The sequence below is a fragment of the Gymnodraco acuticeps genome, unplaced genomic scaffold, assembly GCF_902827175.1.
Source record: "Gymnodraco acuticeps unplaced genomic scaffold, fGymAcu1.1, whole genome shotgun sequence".
Lineage (NCBI taxonomy): Eukaryota > Metazoa > Chordata > Actinopteri > Perciformes > Bathydraconidae > Gymnodraco > Gymnodraco acuticeps.
Genome location: NW_022990673.1, coordinates 516,247 through 538,246, shown reverse-complemented (window position 1 = coordinate 538,246; position 22,000 = coordinate 516,247). Strand labels below are relative to the sequence as shown.

Sequence of the window (22,000 nt, the reverse complement as noted above, 5' to 3'; positions counted from 1 at the left end):
AATATATCATACAAAGATACGATGGAGAGAGTGAGAGACTTTGGGTGGCGTGGGAAATGTGATGATGAAAATGCATCTTGCAGGTTGTTGTGCTCAGCAGCTCCTCCTCTCACAGGTGTCAGACTCTACAAGTTATTATGAACATCAACCTGCAGACTTTCCTCATCAGGTCAGAATACAAATAAATCCTCTCAATCTTCCATGCGGGAATCAGGCATTTATGGGATTAAACCTGAATCCCCGTCTTCTTCATTTTGGTAGTGATTCATAAGGACAAATTTATAAGGAAGCTTTGAAAATACTGGTGAAAATCTAAAGACTACGTTATTTATTTCAATGTCCAGACGTTGTAAAATTGCAGTGCCAAGTGATGAAAGAAGTATTCAAGACATTTAAAGTCAAAGTAAATAAGAATTAGCAGTAAAATAATATACTTTAAGCATTAATAGTCAAAGTAATTTTGCAGTAAAATGTTCCCTGTCAGTGTTTTACTAAGACATGTGATGTTTTTAGATTATTAATGTGTGTGACGTTACTGCTGGAGTTGTTAAAGGCTTGTGGTGATGACCACTTGATCCTTCAGTTAATCTGAAATCACCCAATCTGTAGATTCATGGTTTTTACTGGACAGGAAGGGAATGAAGACATTGTGATCTGAAAAGTAAATAGCAACCAAAGCTGTTAGACAGGTAGCCTACATTATGTGCTTCAAATATGTAATTGAGTATATAGTTGCAATGACTGCAACATTACAATACAAGTACTAGTCAAGTTCAGGAGAGCTCTTTAGTAACCAGTGGTGTAAAGTATTTTTTCTCATGTACTGTACTGAACATTTGATAGACTTGTAATTGACTTTTGCTTCTTTGTTCCTTTACCCTATTACAATTCAAAGGTAATTAGTGTACTTTTACTGCACTACATTTATGTAATACTTTTAGTTACTGAGCAGATTTTGATTAATGATGTGAAATATAAACAACACTTAAATAAGACTTGAGTTACACCTGGAGTAAATTCACAAGCTATCCCACACGGTAATTAAAATTAGCTCCACCTTTACCAGCTTTGATAAACTTAAATGCATTAATAATTGTTATCAAATCATATGGTGTTCTACACAATGAGTACTTTTACTTTTGTTTCTTTAAGTATATTGTGATGCTAATACTTTTGTACTTTTACTTATGTAACATTTTGAAAGCAGGACTTTCCCTTAACAGAGTACTCCTACACTCTGTTACTTTTACTTTTACCTACAACATCTGAGTACTTCTTCCACCTGAGTACTTCTTCCACCTCTTTTCCACTATTGCTTTTACCTAACGATGAATCTCCTGAATCTGCACAGCCTTTGTGAGTCTAGTTTCCTTGGTGAAGTAGTGTGTGAATGATGTGTGTGAGTGAAGTGTGTGAGTGAAGTGTGTCACTACACACCAGAGGCAGCAGTCAGTCACCACGGAGTGTCTGCCGTTAGCTCACCACAGTTTGGACACTCTGCTCCGATGAAATATGTGAGGAAGACTTAATGATATGGCTTTGAAAGATGCTGAGATGTGATGTCTTGGTGAGTATGACTTTCTGTTTGATTACCGTCCGGCATTATTGACTGCATGCAGCTGCCATATGTGTCGCTATAGGGCTCTGTCTGAACTCTTTAATATGCTTTTAACTATATAAGCGCCAGAGACCATGATGATCATAAAGAAGCAAATGTATTTTACTGAGTAAAACATTGGATCATTACTATCAATCATTATTCCTCAGTAAATAACTTTAAAACTGTTATATCCTAAATCATGATTGACCTCATATATGTTGTGTGTTTTTTATGTTTTAAGGTAACTTAGCAGTCCTCGCGGCAATGTAAAAGACATAAAGATAGCAGTTAATGATGGCGACACTGTCCCACACATGGACCATCCTCACTGCTGTCACTGTGTTGACCGCGCATCTATGCGAGGGTAAATTCAGACTATTGTGCAAATCATTTTCTAACATTTCGTTTTCACGTAACATTTCAATGTACATTCTAAATATGTTTTGGAGATAAAAGCTATAAAAAACTAAGATCCTTTCTATAAAAAAACTTTAAATCATTTGTGTGTGTGTGTGTGTGTGTGTGTGTGTGTGTGTGTGTGTGTGTGTGTGTGTGTGTGTGTGTGTGTGTGTGTGTGTGTGTGTGTGTGTGTGTGTGTGTGGTGTGTGTGTGTGTGTGTGTGTGTGTGTGTGTGTGTGTGTGTGTGTGTGTGTGTGTGTGTGTGTGTGTGTGTGTGTTAATGTGTTTTGTAAGCTTTGCTTATGCATGAGGTTTATGGATATGTGTTTTGTGAAAGGCATATATGCAGAAATACTCTTCCTTATCTGTTCCAAATTCAACAAATCCATGATCAGTGGCACTGGCTTTATTAACTTCTCATCACTATATTTTATGAACATGAAGTTAATCAAAGTTAACATTTCTACTTTCAGTTAAGAAGTGCTGCAAGCTCGAGTCCAGTGCTGGAATTGATGTGCTGCTAGGCTCCAGTTTTAGGATTTACTGCACCAATTTAACGGTTCCCTGCAGAAAAAAATTCTACGGCCAAAATAACGCACCACTGCCCCCACAATTATTGAATTCTACAACTATATATTACGACGTGGTTAATATAACGGAGAAGAAAACATATAGCTGTAAGTGTCGTTCCTCTGGCTGTGACTCCTGTGGACAGGACTTCTCAACTGGATGTGAGTTAAAAAAAAAACAATAAGCAGGAAAAGTATCCCTTTCTGAAACAAGTTTAGTTTATTTGCAAATATGTACATATATGAAAAAAAGGGCAGAGGAGTTAAGAAGCCAAAAGGTCAATTAGGATACTTCCCCTATTAGAGGTTTTACCAGAAGCTTAGCCAATTTAGATGCATTACACTAAAATCCATAAGGAGATTTAAACAACTTTGCTTATTATAGTCTAATTTTCTTTTAATAACGATAATACTGTATACTGAATACATATTTGGGGAATGTCATGCTATTTTACCTCAAATGAAATGACTGATTATTATGATGATTTTACACATTTATACTTTATTCTTATTCAAAACTCTGTGAATTTACACAGAAATCCTGCAGGGAATGTGACCCTGCATGGGGTTTAGAGATGAGGCTTTCATATCTTAAGACATTACTGTAACTTTTCAAGCTACAAGAGCTGTTAAAAAAAGAGGTAGGGTTGGTTCTGCTTTTTCCTAAACTGTTCGCATTTTGCAAGCAAGGCGCAGCGAAGTGTTAAAGATTAAAATGTGATAAGTTCTGCCCACAGACCTGTTGCTAAATGAGGACTAAAAACAAGCATAGCAGTTGTCTTACACTAAACATGCACACAGTTATCAACATAAACACTCAAAATGTGTGTTCCTTCATGTACCACTGTTTTCAAATATAATATGACTTCCTTATTTGACAGTCCTACAGTAATGGGTTCATGTTCTATGCTCAACACTTAATTGTACGTCCTGTTTGTCCATCAGATCCACCAGAGTGCCCTAAAAACATTTCATGCACCTACAAAGTAAAGAATAGTGATAGTGGAGATGTGAACTGCAGTTGGGACAGAGGACGGGATACTTTTCTGAAGAATGATTTAACACTTGAGTGAGTTCAACTGATTTAGAAGTACAACAATAATATCATACTGGTGGATCTACAGTAAAATAAAATGTGGCTTTGTGTGTTTCAGGATGAGAATTTTATCAAAAAACCATACACATGCACCGATGCTGGACAGCTTCTCCAGTAAGGCAACTGATCGGTCTGCTAGCGTCCCTGTGCCCGGCTCCGTCCTGATGATCGCTGTGTGGGTCCAAGCCAAAAATGCATTGGGCTTTGCAGCTTCCATCCACAAGAACTACACACTGAGTGACATTAGTAAGACACCAGCATATTTTCATTCATACAGTCAAGTATTTGGAGAGGTTCTTGGCAACTTCTGCATAAATAGCGTGTTATTTCTCATGACAGTTCTAGTTGCTTTTAAGAGATAAAGACTCAATGATTGGAACTTAAAAGCTTATTTGAAGAGTAATATGTCCTTCTTTGATGCACTTACCTTCACCTTCTTTGAACTAGGCAATGTATTACTTCAGATTTTAAAGAAATCAAACGTTAAAAATGTTAAGGCTTTATTTACATTTTGTGTGAGTTTTCCATAAGTCTGTGCCAATATTCAAGTAGTGCAATCCTCATAAACGCGATAACTAAGTGGACTTTTTTTAACAAAGTCCACTTGGACTTAACAACTAATATGCTTATTATGACAATTTATAAATAGGATAAAATCCTGAAAAAATATATTTTGGACGGGAATAGATGTATCTGCAGCTTGACTGGTTTGCATAGGCATAAAAAAACGAGGCGCTAGCTCTGGTTCCGGACTTTTTATAGGACCTTTTACATAACCATTTTGCATAGTCTGACTAATCATGAGTTTTTATGTGATTAAATACTATGACATGTGTGTGTTAGTTGACGTCTGTTGCTGATGTACTGGTATTATAAGGCTGTCTTAATTTGTCTAATTTATCTGATCATTCTGTGTTAATCTGAGCAGAGATGCCATCGACTCCTGTTCTTCGCCAACCGGATTGCACTTCCCAAGAGTGCATCATCACAGTGGAGCAGCCTGTGATGACTCAGCACCTGGAGATCCAATACAGAGCGGACACACAGACATGGACATCTTCTCCAGACTCAGTAAGAAGTCTTATAACTGTTCAGATTAGAGCAGATTTTGAAAATGTACGGACTTTCAATAAGATGTTTGCTGAGAAAGATTTCTCAAACTCTTTGAAGACATAAAGTCACTGCATGCTGAGAACTCATAGCTCTTCTGCTAATTCAAAGCAAAATAAATATATGTGTCAGGTGGATGTGCACAAAGGTACAGTACACTTAATGTTGCCACATTTTTAAAAACAAACAACATTTGAATCTATTTGGTGTTTTTGCTGTGTGACCCTAAATGGTACTTCATGGCAGGGAGAAATCTTTATTGGAACATGGATGAGTGAGTTGATATCAATTACAATAAGATTAAAACCACATGTGTTTTGCTCACAGGGTGTGCAGATGAGATCAGTGCAGGTTGCCTCTCTGGAGCCTTACACGTTGTACCACTTCAGAGTGAGATCCAAATTCACCACCGGCCTGTGGAGTCTGTGGAGCGCTAGCATTTCCAACTGGACTGAAGAGGAAGGTAAGCAAAGCATTGGCAGAAGAAAACCTGTTTGCTTTCATTTATTGTGGAGTAAAGTTGATTTCACAATGTAATAATCAGGGTAGATTGTTTGCCTGTAAGCATCCCTTCACTATGCACTTCTGTCTGACACTTGGTACAATATCCTGGGAAATAGAAGGCTTGAGTTAAGGCACAAAGGAAGTACATCAACCATTGTGCAGTCAAAACAGGAAGAGGATAGCACTTTGGTTAGTGATCAAAGAGTATCAATGGGACTTATTTACAGTTATAATGCTCAGGAGCAGAAATTATGTGGAAACAATTGGTGGTTGCTAGGCTCTGAGGAAAACCGAAAGCGATCCGGTTGTCTTTTGCGACAGCAGCGCCCACAAATGTATCATTTAGAAACTTTTGGGGGTTAAAGTTGAAGTGGTCTGTTTTCACTACACTAACCTGCTGATTGATTTTGCACTTCCTGAATGAAAGAACCTCTGTTTCTGTCTGTGTGCAAGCAATTATATCTGAACGGAGTATTTACAGTCTCTCTGTGGCACTTTATCTATGAAAGCTATCAGATGATGTTTCCGTTTCTTTGGGTTTTTTTGAGGCAGTTATCACTGTCTGCAGGATACCTATAAGCCACTGAAACAGTCCTTATGGGTTTGTGTGTGTAGAGCAAAACCATTCATTATCGATAAGACAGTATGGGCGGTGGCTTACAGAAGTAGTTGAGTGTTTATCAGTTAAACATTGAGCAAGAGAAAAGGAAAGTGAAGTAACAATAAGGGGAGTGATGCTTCCTTGGAAATATCGTTTAACACTTGTAATACTGATGGTGTGAAGATATGAAGGTCTGATGTATGAGATATGAATGTGCAGCAGTGACAAGTCATCAGCTTTCTAACCGCTGCAGAAGTCGAGGTAGAAACAACTGCAGTTACATTTTTGGTAAAAGGTATTAACATTTTTCTTTGTTTAAGCATGCATTGAACAGATAATTACACTATATTGCTATTTTTCTTGATGTGCAATCATCTTACAGAGATTTAAAAAATAAAGAAGGAAGCTAATCTACTCCTCTAAACAATTACATTTATTGGGAAAGTAATAAAAGCATTTTCCCACAACTGTTTTATGTGTAACATTATAGAATAATCTATTGATATTTTACTTCAAATACCTTGTTTCCTTTACTCCTGGCCTAATGATAACCAGTGAGAAATCTCTTTGACACAAAATGGGCTTTGGGATTTGATGAAGGGGAGGTTACGTATTTTAAGACTCAATTATTAGACACCATTGAAGTTTAACTCCTACTTTAGCCTCCCATGAACATGCAGCTTTAAATCTCCAACAGCAGAATATGTAATAGATTAGTTTGAGGAGAGTTATCTAGATGTTCAATGTCATAGATGTTGTCTTAAAGAAGCCCTATGATGCTTTTTGCGGTTTCCCTTTCCTGTAGCATATAGTTTTTGTGTTTGTAAAGGCTCAAAATATAAATTTGAACTTGTAAACTACCAAAATAGGAGCCCTTTAAGCTATCTTCAAGTATTTGATTCTCTATTTTATACACTGTTGCCCATAAAGTTGGAATAATATATTGGTTACCTCTTCTCATGAAAAGATGTGTGTGTAAATAGGAATAAAAAGAGGAATGTTTCTGTAAACAAAATGATTCCAACTTTATGGGCAACAGTGTGTATAGATATGGAGGTTTCTTGGAAGTGTAATTCATTGTTGTCTGACTTCAGCTCACATAGGAAAATGTGACAGAGCTGCAAAGTTATAGTTGGGAACTTTTATAGAAGTCGTTGAGAAATCTTAATTGTCTAAACATGTCTTTAACTCTGCCATTGAAAAAAACAGTCGTTCGTAAATTCAAAGACTCAAATATTAACCTTTTTATGAATGCTTTTAGTTTTATGGTCCAGTGACAGATTGTTTTTTGTCTTTAGCTCCTGCCAAAGAGTTGGATGTGTGGTACGCTGAACCGGCCTCTGACTTTAGATCCCTGACAGTTTATTGGAAGGTATGTTTTACATCTTATTGAAGTAAGTTGATATGATTGTGAATGCACATGAACACTGCTGTACAGTTTCATGAGCTCCATCTCGTGCTTCGGGTCTGCGTGGGTGTCAGGTGTTGTTGCCATAGTAACACTTTGTAATCTTCCCGTACTTCCTGCACACACTAAAGGTCAACCCTTGACCACTGATGCGGTGACACCCTCACACCCTCACACACACACTTGCACATCCCCACTCTCAACCACATATGGACACACACACACACACACACACACATACACTCATTTAACATCACATGAAGACAATGAGAGATGAGTGAAACCTGACAGTTTCAGTTTACAAGAAAATAGGAGCTGAACAGAAATGATGTGCATGTCTGACATGCTCTCTTTGTGGTGATTTTGAGCCGTCAGTAAAGACTGGAAAATTCAAAGCACATGACCCTCATGTTGTTGTTACTTTTACTTTGTATGATATTAAATGTAATAACTCACTTCTAAACATCCTCTGACTGCAGGAGCTGAGCATTTCTGCTGCCAAAGGGAAAATCCTTTCATACAGAGTCCGAGTTTACAGCCCAAACTCTGGGCAGAACATCACTAACGTTAGCGCCGAAGCCAGGAGTTATTCGGTCCCTTTCTGTGCCGAATGTGAAGTGTCAGTGTGGGCTTGCAACTCCAAAGGGTCGTCCCCTCCAGCCATTATTACATCTGAATACACAAAAGGTAATAACAAAGGAATGCCTTGTATAAGTAATTATCCGCAAGAAGCCAGCCTCTTTTGGTGAACAGTGTTGTAAATATCAGACGCATCAGTAATACTGAGGCTGCATGTTTCTCTCTTTTAGTGAAGCTTGTGTAACTTCTGCTGTGCTTTATGTGTAAAATGATAGAATAATCAATTTTTTACTTTAAATACCTTTTCTCCTTTTCTCCTGGCCTAATGATAACCAGTGAGAAATCTCTTTGACACAAAATGGGCTTTGAGATTTGATGAAGGGGAGGTAAATATCAGATGCATCAGTAATACTGAGGCTGCATGTTTCTCTCTTTTAGTGAAGCTGAGGCATTTAGATCCCCTTCAAGATGTGCACAAAGTTGCAGACAACCTCAGTGTCACCCTCTCCTGGAGGAAGCCCTACGCTGCAGTGAGGCGGTCTGTGGTGGAGTGGTTCCCCAAGGGCCACACAATGGAGCTCAGATGGGTCGGACTGGGCCCTAATGAAAACCATGTTGTTATAACAGGTGGGTATTAGAGAGTTAAAGGAAATACTAGGTCTATACTGAATGTTGTGTGTTTCGTACATTCAAAGTGGTGTTTATTAATGAAGCTGTGAAGGTCTGTGTCAAGTTATCACATTTATGAGACTACTGAAAGGCGTTTTTACTACTATTGGGTCATATATTTTAACTTTGATAAATATCTCTCTCACCTGCGTTCCAGCCTTTTTTAAACACGCTGTAGTGCAGAATGATCAAGAACCTTGATCATTCTGTTCTCTCCAACTTTAGACCTATTTCTAAGCTTCCCTTCCTGTCTAAAGTCCTAGAGAAAGTGGTGTTAGCGCAACTGCAGTCGCACCTTGTTTTAAACTGCATATCAGAGAAGTTTCAGTCTGGTTTTAAATCACGCCATAGCACAGAAACTGCTCTCCAAAGAGTTTTTAATGATCTTATTTTAACTGCAGACTCTGGGAATTCTGCTGTGCTTGTGCTTTTAGATTTGTCTGCTGCTTTTGACGCCATTGACCACCAAATTATTTTATCACGCCTTGAACTGTGTGTTGGAATTAAAGGTAATGTCCTAAAATGGTTTCAATCATATCTGTCAGAAAGGACCTTTTCTGTGCATCTTGGCCAGTATTCTTCAGCTGTAGCCCCACTAGGATATGGGGTCCCTCAAGGTTCTCTCCTAGGCCCCATTCTGTTCAGTCTGTATTTACTACCTCTGGGGTCCATTTTTTAAAAGCACAACATTTCGTACCATTGCTTTGCAGATGATTTGCAGGTATACCTGCCTATAAAAGCAAATAAGGAATCTAGGATTGCCTTGCTTAGCTGTCTGAAAGACATACAATCATGGATGGAAATCAACGTCTTGACTCTCAACGAAAACAAGACAGAGATTTTAATATTTGGACAGTCTGAACCCCTGGATGGCTTTAATAGTGTACTCGGCCCCTTAGCGTCCTACAGCCGTCCCTCTGTCAGAAATCTTGGAGTCATCTTTGACAAATGTTTTAAATTTGACAAACAAATAAGCTCAGTTGTCAAGACAAGCTTCTTCCAGTTGCGGCTTCTGGGGAAGGTAAAAGCCTATCTTCCTAGTATTTATAACGTCTCGTTTAGACTATTGTAACTCCGTCGCCTGCAGCTGGTCCAAAAATGCGGCTGCACGCCTTCTTACTGGGAAGAGACGTTATGACCACATCACACCCGTTTTGGCAGATCTTCATTGGCTTCCTGTCAGTTACAGTTATGAAATCCTATGTTATGTTATAAATATTAAAATAAAGAACTAAATGAATAAATAAATAAATAAATAAATAGATAATTAAACAAAAGCCAGAGAGAAAAAGTGAGTTTTAAGTGTTGATTTAAAAAACCCCAGGGTCTGGGCCGACCTCACATGGAGGGGCAAAGTATTCGAGAGCCTAGTTATTGCCTGTACAGCACTTTGGTCAACTGAAGGTTGTTTTAAATGTGCTATATAAATAAATAAAGATTGAGATAAAGAATGAGATTATGACACTGAAAAAACCTCAGAGAAAAATCCTAAATTTGGAAATACCATATATGGGTAAAATAGTTGTTTTTAAATAATGAAACGTTTCAGTGTTAAAAAAAAATGTAAAGGCTAAATGCCAGCTCATATTGATAAAAGGAGTCTTTTTTTTTCAAAGATAAAACCTTGTTGTTAAATGTTGAAGCTTTTTCAAAAAATGCTGAAATTGTAACGCTCTGGAATTATTGGAGATATTTGGCTCAAACAAGTCAGAAACAAACACACAGCCTCCAATATAATCTAAATCTACAATTACTATTATACAAATATTAGTTCAGAATATATATAGCCTTTATTTGCAACTGTGAGAATTACAGGTGAAAAAAAAAGCAAGGAAATGAATGAAAAGGTTTCCAATATAAACATAACGTTATGAATGAGCTTTAAGCTACGCAGTACAGCCCCAGTAAACACTACTCTATGTCCTCCATTGTATTTTTCTCTGTTGCTATATCTATGTATTTCTTTACGCAGATGTTAAGCCATTTGAGTGCTACGAGGGAGCAGTGTATGTTTTCTATAATGAGAGCTCAGTGAGAAGGACCAGATTTACAGGGGTCACTACTCTGGAATCAGGTAAAGTCTAAGTGTTACATAAGTGCAGAAACATATCTGGCAGAAAAGAAAGCTAGTAACACGATGGTAACAGTTTTTTAAGTGTTTCTTTCTGCGTGTGTTTGCAGCCCCAGCAGCTGTTCCATCAGTCCAGGAGACGGTTGAGGGGAAGCAGGTGAGAGTGACCTGGGCAGAGATTCCCAGGGGTCAGCGCGGAGGTTGTCTCACAAACTACAACATCTATTTAGAGAACCAAGACAACCAAGAACACAGGAAGCATTGTAAGAACCATTTATCTGTACTGAGACACCTGGTACATTTAGGTGATGCGGTTTTGTTTTGTTTTTTTAAGCATTCTTTTTCATTCATTATTGTGGTTTTAACTATTTAAAGAAATAGCTACTGAATAAAATGAAAATAAAGTAAACAGATAACAAAGGTCCTGTCCTGAAAAGGTCCTGTCTGAATTTGGTTTCTACAATTTAATAAATGTAAAAAATGTAACATTATATTATAAGTGTGAACAGATAGTGGGAAACTATTTATAAAGCACTTTAAAACCTCCAGACCAAAGTGCTGTACAGTCAAATAACAAACAAAACAAAAATCACACACCATAAAACAAGTACAAGTAAAAACAATAGACAATTTAAAAGCAATAAAAGCAACAATCTAAAATATGTCAATACGCTAAGGAGAAGAGGTGGGTTTTAAGAAGCGATTTAAAGGCAGACAGTGTAGAGGCCTGTCTGATATGCATGGGCAGATAATTCCACAGTGTGGGATCATTTCTTCTCTCATCCAAATGTTAGCATGTAGTCTTTGATACAGCCAATCACATGTGTAACTTCCCTCTGCTGTGTGCATGTGAATGTGTGTTGCAGACTCCATACAGGCATCGCAGCGTGAGCACGTCATCAAGGACTTGTCTTCAGGCACCTACAAACTGTGTATGACAGCCTCCACCGCTAATGGAGAAGGACCTGCAGGGAAACCGATAACGTTCTTCATGCAGCGTAAGTTCCTTTACAAGTTTTATTTACAGGAAAATTGTGACCTTTTGGAGGCTATGCTTATTTGCTTTATTGCCTAGAGAGTAACATAAGAAGACGATCAATACTACTGTTTTGTCTGTACAGTAAATTAAAAGTTCAAGTCCTGGTTACAGTCACAATTCGAGAGCCACTATTATTCCAAGACGGGGGTTAAGAGAGGAAATTCAAATAATATGTGGTGCCCATGTGACCACACTAAAGGAATGCAGTAAGTGGAAACCTAATGGCATGCTTGAACACAATTGCAAAACATAAACACCATTCATTAATGAGACCACATGCCGCAACAAAAATATTGTATAATGTCCTCCCTTCAAAATGCAACAATAGAAAAAGCAATATAAATCAGGATGAAACAATTCTTTGCAAACAAAATCCTTAAGGAATCAGCACTCACCACAAAAACAATCTAGCCAAATCTTTGTTGTCCCAAGTACTCACTGGTTTCGCTGTGGTTTATTTTCCAAGGAAGGGCTTCCTAAGTCCAACCTAACTTCTTCGTCTCTCCTCACAAACAAAACCAATCATTTTCTCCCCAAACAGCGTCACCATGGCAACACTTTTACCATTAAACCCTCTATTGTTTGCTGTAGTACAGATAAGCAGCATGGTAAAAACACAGATGGACAGCGTAAACTATAGTGTGACAAGTGGAGATTTAGAAATCATAAAGATATGCTTATATACTTATAGATATAAAGAATATAGCAGTGTAATTTTGACCAACTCTTGTAGTTTAAGCAGTTTGGTGAATTGTACGTGTTGTTTCCCAGCTATTACTTAGTCGTTGCCTTTTTTTCATCACTAATGACGACTGAATTTAGACAGCTGTCGATTCTTTAACTGACTGTACCATATAAGCGAATTGTATGTACTGCAATCTTACTTCTCCCTGTTTCACTGTTGCAGAGGAGAGCCAACTCTCCCCTCTACTGGTGTGTGCAGTGGCCGCCCCGATCGTAGTAGTCCTGGTGTGTCTGTACCACAGCTCAGCAGTCAAGCAGAGGTATGTGAGCAACAGCAGCTCTAAAGGGATATTTCTAAGCGATTTTGCAGAAAATACACAATGGTTGTCATAAATGATAAATACAAAAATCAATGATGAAGCTATAAAAAGAATAATTGAATATATGCCATTACATTTTCCATGCCATATTGTTCTCCACCCTCTCTCTTTAGGTTTTGGGTGTATTTCCAGTGCCTCATGCTCGACGTTGTGCCAGATCCTGCTAACAGCAAGTGGGCAAAAGAGTGTATTCAGGATAAGGTAAATATTTAGAAGTGGAAAAAACACGCAATACTATAACAAGCCAGAGGTGTTAAGTAACTTAGTTCATTTACATGTACTTCAGATGAGTATTTCCATTTGCTGCTACTTTGTACTTCTACCCTACTCCAATTCAAAGGTTAATAGTGTACTTTTACTTCCACTTTCAATACCCTAGCTACTTTTCCATTGTGATGAGTGATTTGAATTATAATCAACACTTAAATAAGACTTAAGGTACACCTGAAGTAACATTCATAAGCTACCATCAGCATGAAGTGATTCAAACTTTTACTTGTAACAGAGTATTCCTACTCTCTGCTAGTTCTACTTTTTTTTTAAAATATATTTTGTAATATTTTATTGAGCATTAAAAGTACAAAATATACAATTATAGAGTAAGAAAGGGACAGAAACAAAATGCTCACCTTCAGTTTTCTATTTTAAACTTCCTCCCCCATCCCCAGCCCACCTCGACTGCTAGTTCTACTTCTAGCAAGTACACAATCTGAGTATTTCGCCCACCTCTGTAAAAAGCTGATCATTGTTCATAGTTTAAGCCTCTTTCTCCCTTCAAAACAGGGCAAGATGAACCTCCAGCTGCAGCTGAGTAACTCCAGTGGAGCAGAGGAGGAAGAGGAGCCCATCCTGGTGGACGTGGAGGAGCTTCCTCATCCCACCAGCCTGAGTCCTGAGACAGAGACGGTCACAGTCCTCTACCCTCGGACCACCTACATCAAGAGCTTCTCCCACGACTCAGACAGCTCCGACCTGCGGCAGACGTCCATGGACACCAACAGCACCGTCGACTACATCTCATCACACGGAGTGGGAATAATGGATGAGGAGGAGGAGGAAGAGGAGGAGGAGGAAGAGGAAATGCTGGGTTTCTTCCCCAGTCACAACATCTTCATCGAGCCGCTGGAGTTTGGAGGGAAGTTGACTCTGAATGCGGTCAAAATCGACTGCGGTGACTTATTTCCGAACAGTGCGTTTTGACCTGAAACCAAAACTCTTTGGTGAGATGAGTGAAAGCCATCTTTAGAGGAAGAGGATGGCTACACAAAAAGACATTGGTCACAATGACCGGAGCTGGTGACCAGGTTCCTCTTTATTTCTGTTCCGTGTCTTTGTTGTTACACATCTTGTTGTGATGTGCATGAACACTTGCTTGTTGAAATCAGAAGAAACCGTCAATAGTCTTTCATTATGTTTCAGCAGTAATACTTTTTATTTTCATTTTGTGCATTACCATGGATTTGTCTTAAGAGCTTTGAACACACCAACACTTGCGAGTGTAACAATCCATCGATCTGGATCCATATACTGTATAATAACTCACTGATTTACAATACAAAATATGCATAACTGAGTTTACACCGGTTGAGGAATTTCAGAGCATTGCCTGTTTTTCTCTCGCCGCCTGATGTATTTGTTCCTAGTGTTAATAAATATGGTAAAATGGCAGTGATAATCTTAAATTAATATTAAGAATATGAATGATATTTTGTGTTTGATATAAATAATCTGGTTCTGATAAATGATAAAATAGTGCCTTGTGCTTTTGTCTTTACTCCCCTTCTTGATGTTTCCCAGCATTTGAATTTCCCAAATTCCTCTGACCCAATCACCCCAAAGCCATACCAAATATGACAAACCTCCTTTTATTTAGTGGACTTTCTATTTAATAAGAATTTGAATAAGAACTACTTCCCCTTCTGAAGCAGTAGGTCAGTGTGTTTGATTTCTACAGTGAGTTTACCATCTCAGTCTGTTCTTGGGAATCAAACTTTCCCTTCCAGTCCGCTAGTCATGGGTTAATAAAAGAAAATAACAAAATGTCTACTATACAAAAATCTAACTGTAGTCCTTTTTGTTCCTCACCTAGATCTGTGTAAAGACAAGTAACACTCCTGCATGCCCACTCAAACACAATTTTCAAACATCACAAACTAGTGTATGTAATCTGCCCGTATGAGTCCTGTTCTCTTGTGAATAATGTTTTAAAGCCAGTGATGCCTGGTATCTGACAAAACAAACAGAAGTGTCTTTTTTTTCCTTTCTCGTATCAACACCCTCCGATAGTTGACCTGCAGTAAGCAGAGCTGCCAGTAAAGAGCCAATACAAACTAGTGACATTCAAAGGGAACAAGACTTGCCTGGACAGCAGGAAGTGAATGCTACATGAGTAGTGGGTTAGGTCTTGTGTCAATCAAATTAAGTGCTTTCTGGAGCTATACGAAATCTAGGAGATGGTAAGAATCATTATCGTGGGTGAGGTTGGGCAGTCCTAAACCGGGCAGGATTTGTCATTAGACTGGGGTGAAGGAGGAGGGATGGGAGGTCGGGACTAACACTTCTCTCTTTGGGAACACCACCGGCTTGGCCTTGTAAATGTCCAATGAGAGCTTAAGATGCTCATCATTTCACACAGGTTTTGAAGACAATAGAAAACTATGCAAATCAAAAAGAAAAATGGCAGTCCTGCTATTTTTGGTTTTAAATGAAAAACAAAGAACAGTGACTGGGTCTACTGGTTTACAGGCTACAAGAAGGAACTACGACATAAGAGTGAGAGATACGTTTAATGTGTTTGTATAGTAGTAAAGTGTGCTTGTAAGCCCAATCAAAAAAGGTAAGTACTGTACAGTGTTTGCATGTTTGAGGCAGGATTAAATGAGTGACAATGCAAAAGATTTACCGACCATCTTTATTTACCGACAGAGGTCTCTAATAGCAGGGCTAGAATTCACACATTTGTAGAGCACTTCAGTTGTTCCACACAATGAACGACTGTATTTCTTTCAGAGCAATTATGCAGTGGTGCCACAGTGGAAGCTACAGGGCAAGTCAACAGTGGAGGAAAAGATATGCACAGTACAGGCTGCAAAAACAAACTGAAACTGGGCTGAGGGATGCTTGGAGTGGAGTGTGTAAACAGTCGGACAAGGTCTGAAGGCTTCCAGAAGACTACAGCCGCGTCTCAACTGTGTAAAGACACTTCCTCTACGTATCACTCTTTAAAGTAAAACAAAAAGGCATTCATTGACTTGCACATGGCTGTAACCAAAGATGAAATGGGCAGGTAGGAACAGATATTAAGATGGTGACTAGTGCCCCGAATACCTCCGAAATCGGAAAGCATGGAATAACTTTGGGCTTCAAATTGATCCGTCTGACAAACATCTCAGGATCAATGCAAATTTGGGAGAGTAATCAGCAATGTGTTCCTCAAAAATGACCAAATATTCCTCCATTAGAACATCAGTACAAAAGAACCTTAATACAGATTTAGGCGTCATTTCCTCGATGCAATCAAATGTGGGCAGCAACGCTCGATCAAAGATCAAGGTGTGTCCTGTTTGCACCGTATGAAAATAGTCAAGATTTACAGGTCAAAGATCATAGAAGAATAGACCTCCTGTATAAAATATAAAACAATATCCCAGTGCTAAAGAAAAAAAAACTCATATCCGTGAAGCTCTAACTTCATCAGAAAGACTTGGTGTGGCAGAGCTTATGAGCTTGGGTTGGAGCCCTACAGTGCCTATTTTAAAGCGAGCAAGCGATGGCTCACACCAAGCGAAAAACACCCTTCTTATGCTTACATTTCGAAATTCATATATTCAAGCAGCAATTACAAATATTCATCAATGGACAATGCATAACCTCTGAAAAAAATACTGTATGAAAACATCCCTGCTACTTTGTTTCCAAGTACAAAACCTCTACCAATAAGTTGCTCCAGAGTAGCAAGAAGTCCTTTTCTTTTTTTGTTTTTTTTTTGTTAATTTCTGTTTTTTTTTCCATCTTCGTTTTGTTTTTATTGGGTAAAACTCAGTCCTCACTTTGAGTGCCATAGTTAATGACAGTCTTCTCCATCATTTTACTTTGCTGAAGGATCCAGGAACATGCAAGCCTCGTAGTGGAGGTGCTCAGGGGGCTCCTGTGGGCCTGAGGGGCCGCAGCCGGACTTAAGCCAGAGCTGGGAAGGCTTCTGGGTCGTCCACGTTGGGCACAGACGCAGATGACTGAGGAAAAGCAAACAAAACAAAAGTTAGAAAATTGAAACATTTAAAGATGTGCCTCAAGAGTATGAAGGGGATGAGAGGAGTTTCAGGTAGTGGGCTGTCTGATCAAATTCAAAATGACTCAATTTTAGTTTTGTTGGCAACTTTATCTTTTAATCTTACATAAACTAAACACACAATGCATTTTTAATGGAGGTACTTTAGGTGCTAATGACATGTCAGACCAGCTGAGAGCTAGAAGGTTATCTACCTTGTCAGTCCGTCCTCCGCGGATTGGCCTGGGGGCCTCGGCTCCAGGAGGGGGAGGGCCGGGGGGTCCGCCGGGGCCACCGCGTCCACGACCGCCCCGACCACCACCACCACCACCACGTGGTCCACCGCGTCCGCGGCTTGGGCGTCCCAGATCTCCGAAATTGATCTCCAGCTGGGACGTGATGTCATTGGCTGGCTTCCGGAAGTGGTGCTCATCATCGAGCTGAATTAGAAAACAAGTGAAAAGACAATTTATGACTTAAATATTTTGTAGGTTTAAAGGTTTTGTTTATTTTGTTCGCATTTGATTAGCAATCAGATACTGGACGAAAGATTTTACCTTGAGCTCCTCAATTTCAGGGTCAATAACCTCCTCTTTCTTTTCCTGTGATGGAGAAAAGAAACACATTAACAAATCTAACGGGTCATAATCATAAATCAAGAACAATGTCAAATTCCCCATACATTTTCTGCACAACATCGCTGTTAAGTACACTTGAGCAAACCAAAAAAGGTCAAATCAAGTTACGCCAAGTTCTGTGGTATGATGGAAGCATGGGGCTATAAACGAGCTTAGTTTATCAGTTAATCGAGTGATGCTCCTGCAAAGTCTGAACACTTGGTGTATCATGATATAGCATTTATTAATAAATAAAGTCTCTATGAAATGACTACATCGTAGAGCCTGTTTTTCTATTCTGATGTCTTGTTGCATTATTAAAAACAAACTGTCTCAGTCTACTTAACTCAACAGCAAAATGTAATGTGACATATTGTGTTGAGAATGAGCAGAGGGGGTTTGACTCACTTCTGCCTTGGACTTGTGCAGCACGAAGCCTTTGTTCCAATCAGCGCCCTCGTTGGCCTTGCGGATGTTGAACTCCACCTTGGCTCGCTCTTTGTCCTGCACGGCTTTCCATTCGTCCAGAGTCATCTCCTTGGGGCCTTCTTCCTTCACTTCCTCAACCTCATTCTCCCTTCAACACAAACAGACGCACAGTGTCACAGCGTTAATGTCTAATACAAGTCAGGGTTGGTGGATTGCTTGGAACACAAGTAGTGTTGAAATGTATCTCATGAAAACTTTTACCAATTACAGTAAAACTACAACAAAACCAAGAACTTACTTGTTCTCAGAGTCAGCAGGTGGATGTTCCTCGCCTTCAGGGTTCTCCTCAGTAACGTTTGATTGGTCGAGCTCGCTGTGAAGGAAAACAAATGTCATACGGTTTAGTACTGAGAATGGAAGTACTATAAATTACTTTTTTGTGCTCAACTGGATCCTTCTTGCAATCTTCATGTATGATGTGTCATAATATAATCAATGTTTAACTAAAACCATTATAATATTCTGAGTTTGGACTGGTGGCAGGAGAACTACCCATTCACTTTTGAGTGGAACAAAACTAAAACAAATGTCCCCATGGGATTATCAAAATAAAGTATTTTAATCAATTACTTATAAGTAAATAGTATCTTTTACTTTTTAGCTTTTTAGAGTGTTTATTTTCCCATTAAAATAATTGTTGAAAGGATAATTTGCCTCTCCAAATACAACAACTACAAACACTGTCAGGTTTTGTAGGTTTGTCTAAAACAGACATGACAGAATGAACAACTATATTTCTGCAGGTGCTCACTCAGGAAGTGTTATGGTTGCTGATTATGTTGTGTGCGTAACAACTTACTTAACATCATCCTTGACGGTGCCCCAGTTGTGAGATCCACTTCCTCCGCGCTTCTCCTCACCTTTCAGACTACTGAGAGAAAATGAGCTTTAGCCAGGGTCGTGACACATTTCCTGCATGCTTTCACACAACCTCTTTAACAAACATGTTTTAAGGGGGTTATATCTAAGAGTGGGTAGATCTAAAAGTACCTAGTTCGGTCACTGCCACTGTGTCGGTCAAATTCACGTTTTCCTCGGGAGTCAAAGCCATCGGTGCGACCCATGCCTCTGCCTCTGCTGCCGCCACCACGGGGGACCCCTCTTGGTCCGCCGCCGCGTCCTCGCATCGGCCGATCACCAATGGGTCTAAGAAGAACAGACATGGTCAAAATTAAAACAAGCACAGGTTTCTCAACCCAATTGAAGTTAAATCTATGCAGGGTCATTCACAGGCTTCCTTTTCATCCTATAAGTATCACAGTGGACAAAGAATGACAGCAGGAAACCTAAATGCATTCAACAGGTGCTATTGACAGTTGGTTAGGATAAGTCCGCCTAAAACTTGATCTTGGCCTTTAACTTCCCCTGGGCTGACTGATGTTTAAAATGGGTCATAATCTACACTCTCATTTAGATCCACAGAAGTAAACTGATAAGATGAAGAGCCACATGTGCCTATTAGTTTAGGGGAAAACTCTAACATACTAAGCCTTATCATTGTTAGCAACGCCTTGACAGCTACCCCGCCCCATAGTGCGTTCTACTATTGCCTCATGTTGAGCTAAAATAGCAAAAAGTAGTGGTAAATGTAATCTTCTCCTCTCATATATTTCAATCAAAATGTCTGTTGATAAACTCACTTTTCCACTGAGAATTCGCCTCCCTCTGGCTTCTCTCCAGCGTCACCAGCAGGCCTCTCGAAGCGGCGTGGGGGCCGCCTGTCCACAGGCCTTCTGTCTGTGGGGGGGCGCCCCTCTCCCTGACCGACCTGGGGTCTGAAGCCTTCACCCTCCGGCTTGCGGCCCATTCTCCTGATCGCAGGACCTAGGATTGACCACAACAGGAGGATTAGAGGACCAATAGCACTGATAGAACAGGACCCACTGCGGAGCCCCAGACAAGAGAAAGGAGAGGGGGCGATTGTTCTGTTTAAATGGAGCAAATAATTTCAATTCATGTGCAGAGTTAAAGAGCTAAAACAGTCGCTAGTAGCCATTTATTAAATACTGATTAACCTCATGTTGGTCTGAAATGTAATAAGATTATTAAAAGTAAACATTTAAAACAATTGAGTTTACAAAACAATTAATAGAGGCGAGTCTTACTTTATAATAAAAAGTCAGGACAATAATCGTTCATTGTTGCCTTTTGCAAAAAGTATGCTGATCAGTTAAAAATCACCCTGCAACTATGAGTGAAATTAATGTGTAACCCCCCCATGACACATGGTTGATGGCCACTGTCCCAGTGTGACACAACAAGTCCCACCCATTGCCTAAATCACCAGCTACAAAAATAGACACCCTCCACTACACAGCAGCAGCTGGGGCACCATAGTCTGCGCACCTGTCTCATCTTCTCTTAGTAAAAGGATATGAGCAAGCTCGGCAGAATTACGTGATAATAATGGTCAACTTACTGCCTGGGTACCTGGATGCTTCAATTCAGCATGCTAAATCTAGAGGTCAAATTAAATATGACAGCCTGCATAGATTTTGTATTTCTTTGTGTAAGAAATAAGAAATAAAGTGATTTGAGTTTGGATGACCGCATGCACTGAGCGTGTATTATGCGCTAATGGGAAGTAGCATTTTGAGACTGTGCTTTATTCAACACGCCCCACACTACAACCACGAGGTTCATCACCGTGAAGGCGCTGCTGCTCCTAATGTGACAAATACACATGCAAACACACTACGATAAAGTCAACGCATTTAAACCACATTCATTTGATTAGTTGTTCTTCCATGTGGCACATTTTAAATCAACCAATTTAATTAATAATTAAAAAAATGCAATAAAAAAAAGTCCCACTTTTTTTGTTGATGCTAATTACGAGTAACCGAAGCAGCACTTTGGCACGCTGAAAATCATGACTTTGAGAAATTACAAACACCTTTAGGAGACTTTCTATAGTAAGACAGGCTTTCGGGTTCTGCCTGTCCAACAAGGCCGATGGGGGTTGGGGACAAGCCAAAACAAGTTGGCCTGCAAACTGTTTATCTCCGGATCGGTGGAGCACCACGCACCACACTAATTTACACGTTTTAATGGATGTCACCTTGCAGCCACTGACAGCAAACAGCGACACAAAAGCAGCCATGCGGACCTCATGTCATGGGGGCTTATGAACCGCTGTTAGCTAGTAAGCAAGCCACTTAGCATGTTAGCCTAAAACCCTTCACCTGGCTAATTTAGACCTAAAATGCAGAAATATATCTCACCATCTTTCTTAAGTGGGACAGGTGCCTGGCTCTCCTCCTTCTTATCACCCAGTGGGACTTTTCTGTCTTTTTGGGACTCCTTTTTCGGCTGCTTGGCAGCCTGGGCTGCTGAAGTCTTGGCGGCACCAGGAACAGCAGCCTCCTTCTTCTTTGCTTCGGCTTGCTTTAGCAGCTCGAAAGGATCCGACTCATCGTCAAATAACTGGTCGAACCGATTGGCAATGGCACAGCCAAAACCTTCTTGCATTTGTCCGGGCATGATGGAGCCCCTTCAGCAGGATTTTACTCCGATTCTACGAGGCTTGGTGCGAACACTTCGCTAGATGAAGCCACAAGATGGCTGGGAAAAGGACCTTCTTCTCTTCCGGCGCGGTAGACATCCGGGACCTCGGGGTTAGCGCGGGTGGGGCGTGTAGTTTTTTTAGACTTGAGCGTCACTTCACGTAGTAGCGCAGTCAACCAATTTAGAACTCCACTACCCACAATGCTACTTTCTCCAGTGTTGCTACCCTCTGTAAAAGACAAGCATGGGTGCTCCCACACACACACTGTTGTTTTGATTGCTCAGGAAAAAAACTCCCCAGGCCTCAAAACTGTGGATTACAACGTTTTGACAGTTTTGAACTACAGAGGGGTTTACTGCTGCGTCACATAGGATTTATACTAACATAAATATCCTTATAAACCTCCAATA

General features: G+C 39.7%; 2 protein-coding genes across 6 annotated transcripts; one reads left to right on the top strand and one right to left on the bottom strand.

The window, feature by feature from the left end:
• Window positions 1-1,322: 1,322 nt before the first annotated feature.
• Window positions 1,323-14,467, top strand: il12rb2 (interleukin 12 receptor, beta 2a). Of its 2 annotated transcripts, XM_034229728.1 has the most exons (16): window positions 1,324-1,567; window positions 1,842-1,964; window positions 2,473-2,730; window positions 3,514-3,637; window positions 3,723-3,910; window positions 4,593-4,735; window positions 5,102-5,237; window positions 7,178-7,251; window positions 7,767-7,974; window positions 8,305-8,493; window positions 10,508-10,609; window positions 10,717-10,869; window positions 11,473-11,604; window positions 12,553-12,649; window positions 12,823-12,910; window positions 13,493-14,467. In XM_034229728.1, the coding sequence occupies exons 2-16, from the start codon at window positions 1,892-1,894 to the stop codon at window positions 13,907-13,909; spliced, it is 2,382 nt and encodes a 793-aa protein (XP_034085619.1). In that variant the 5' UTR covers window positions 1,324-1,567; window positions 1,842-1,891; the 3' UTR covers window positions 13,910-14,467. The 2 variants fall into 2 exon arrangements, with proteins under 2 accessions (XP_034085620.1, XP_034085619.1); XM_034229729.1 differs by lacking the exon at window positions 2,473-2,730 and having other exon boundaries at window positions 1,323-1,567.
• Window positions 14,468-15,601: 1,134 nt separating this feature from the next.
• Window positions 15,602-21,679, bottom strand: serbp1a (SERPINE1 mRNA binding protein 1a). Of its 4 annotated transcripts, none has more exons than XM_034229732.1 (9): window positions 21,307-21,679; window positions 19,723-19,906; window positions 19,073-19,228; window positions 18,882-18,950; window positions 18,321-18,395; window positions 18,002-18,173; window positions 17,534-17,578; window positions 17,192-17,416; window positions 15,602-16,941 (listed from the first exon to the last, which is right to left on the bottom strand). In XM_034229732.1, the coding sequence occupies exons 1-9, from the start codon at window positions 21,563-21,565 to the stop codon at window positions 16,885-16,887; spliced, it is 1,242 nt and encodes a 413-aa protein (XP_034085623.1). In that variant the 5' UTR covers window positions 21,566-21,679; the 3' UTR covers window positions 15,602-16,884. The 4 variants fall into 4 exon arrangements, with proteins under 4 accessions (XP_034085623.1, XP_034085621.1, XP_034085624.1 ...); XM_034229730.1 differs by having other exon boundaries at window positions 18,882-18,953; window positions 21,307-21,678; XM_034229733.1 differs by having other exon boundaries at window positions 18,002-18,170; window positions 21,307-21,678.
• Window positions 21,680-22,000: the final 321 nt, after the last annotated feature.

Excerpts from the sequence above, each read along its gene's own strand:
- il12rb2 (XM_034229728.1), top strand. The coding sequence starts at position 1,892 with ATGATGGCGACACTGTCCCACACATGGACCATCCTCACTGCTGTCACT. Across the intron at positions 10,870-11,472 it reads CCAAGAACACAGGAAGCATT|ACTCCATACAGGCATCGCAG; the intron begins GTAAGAACCATT and ends TGTGTGTTGCAG. Across the intron at positions 12,911-13,492 it reads AAGAGTGTATTCAGGATAAG|GGCAAGATGAACCTCCAGCT; the intron begins GTAAATATTTAG and ends CCTTCAAAACAG.
- serbp1a (XM_034229730.1), bottom strand. The coding sequence starts at position 21,565 with ATGCCCGGACAAATGCAAGAAGGTTTTGGCTGTGCCATTGCCAATCGG. Across the intron at positions 19,907-21,306 it reads TGTCCCACTTAAGAAAGATG|GTCCTGCGATCAGGAGAATG; the intron begins GTGAGATATATT and ends GGTCAATCCTAG. Across the intron at positions 18,174-18,320 it reads CCTGCTGACTCTGAGAACAA|AAGGGAGAATGAGGTTGAGG; the intron begins GTAAGTTCTTGG and ends CTGTTTGTGTTG.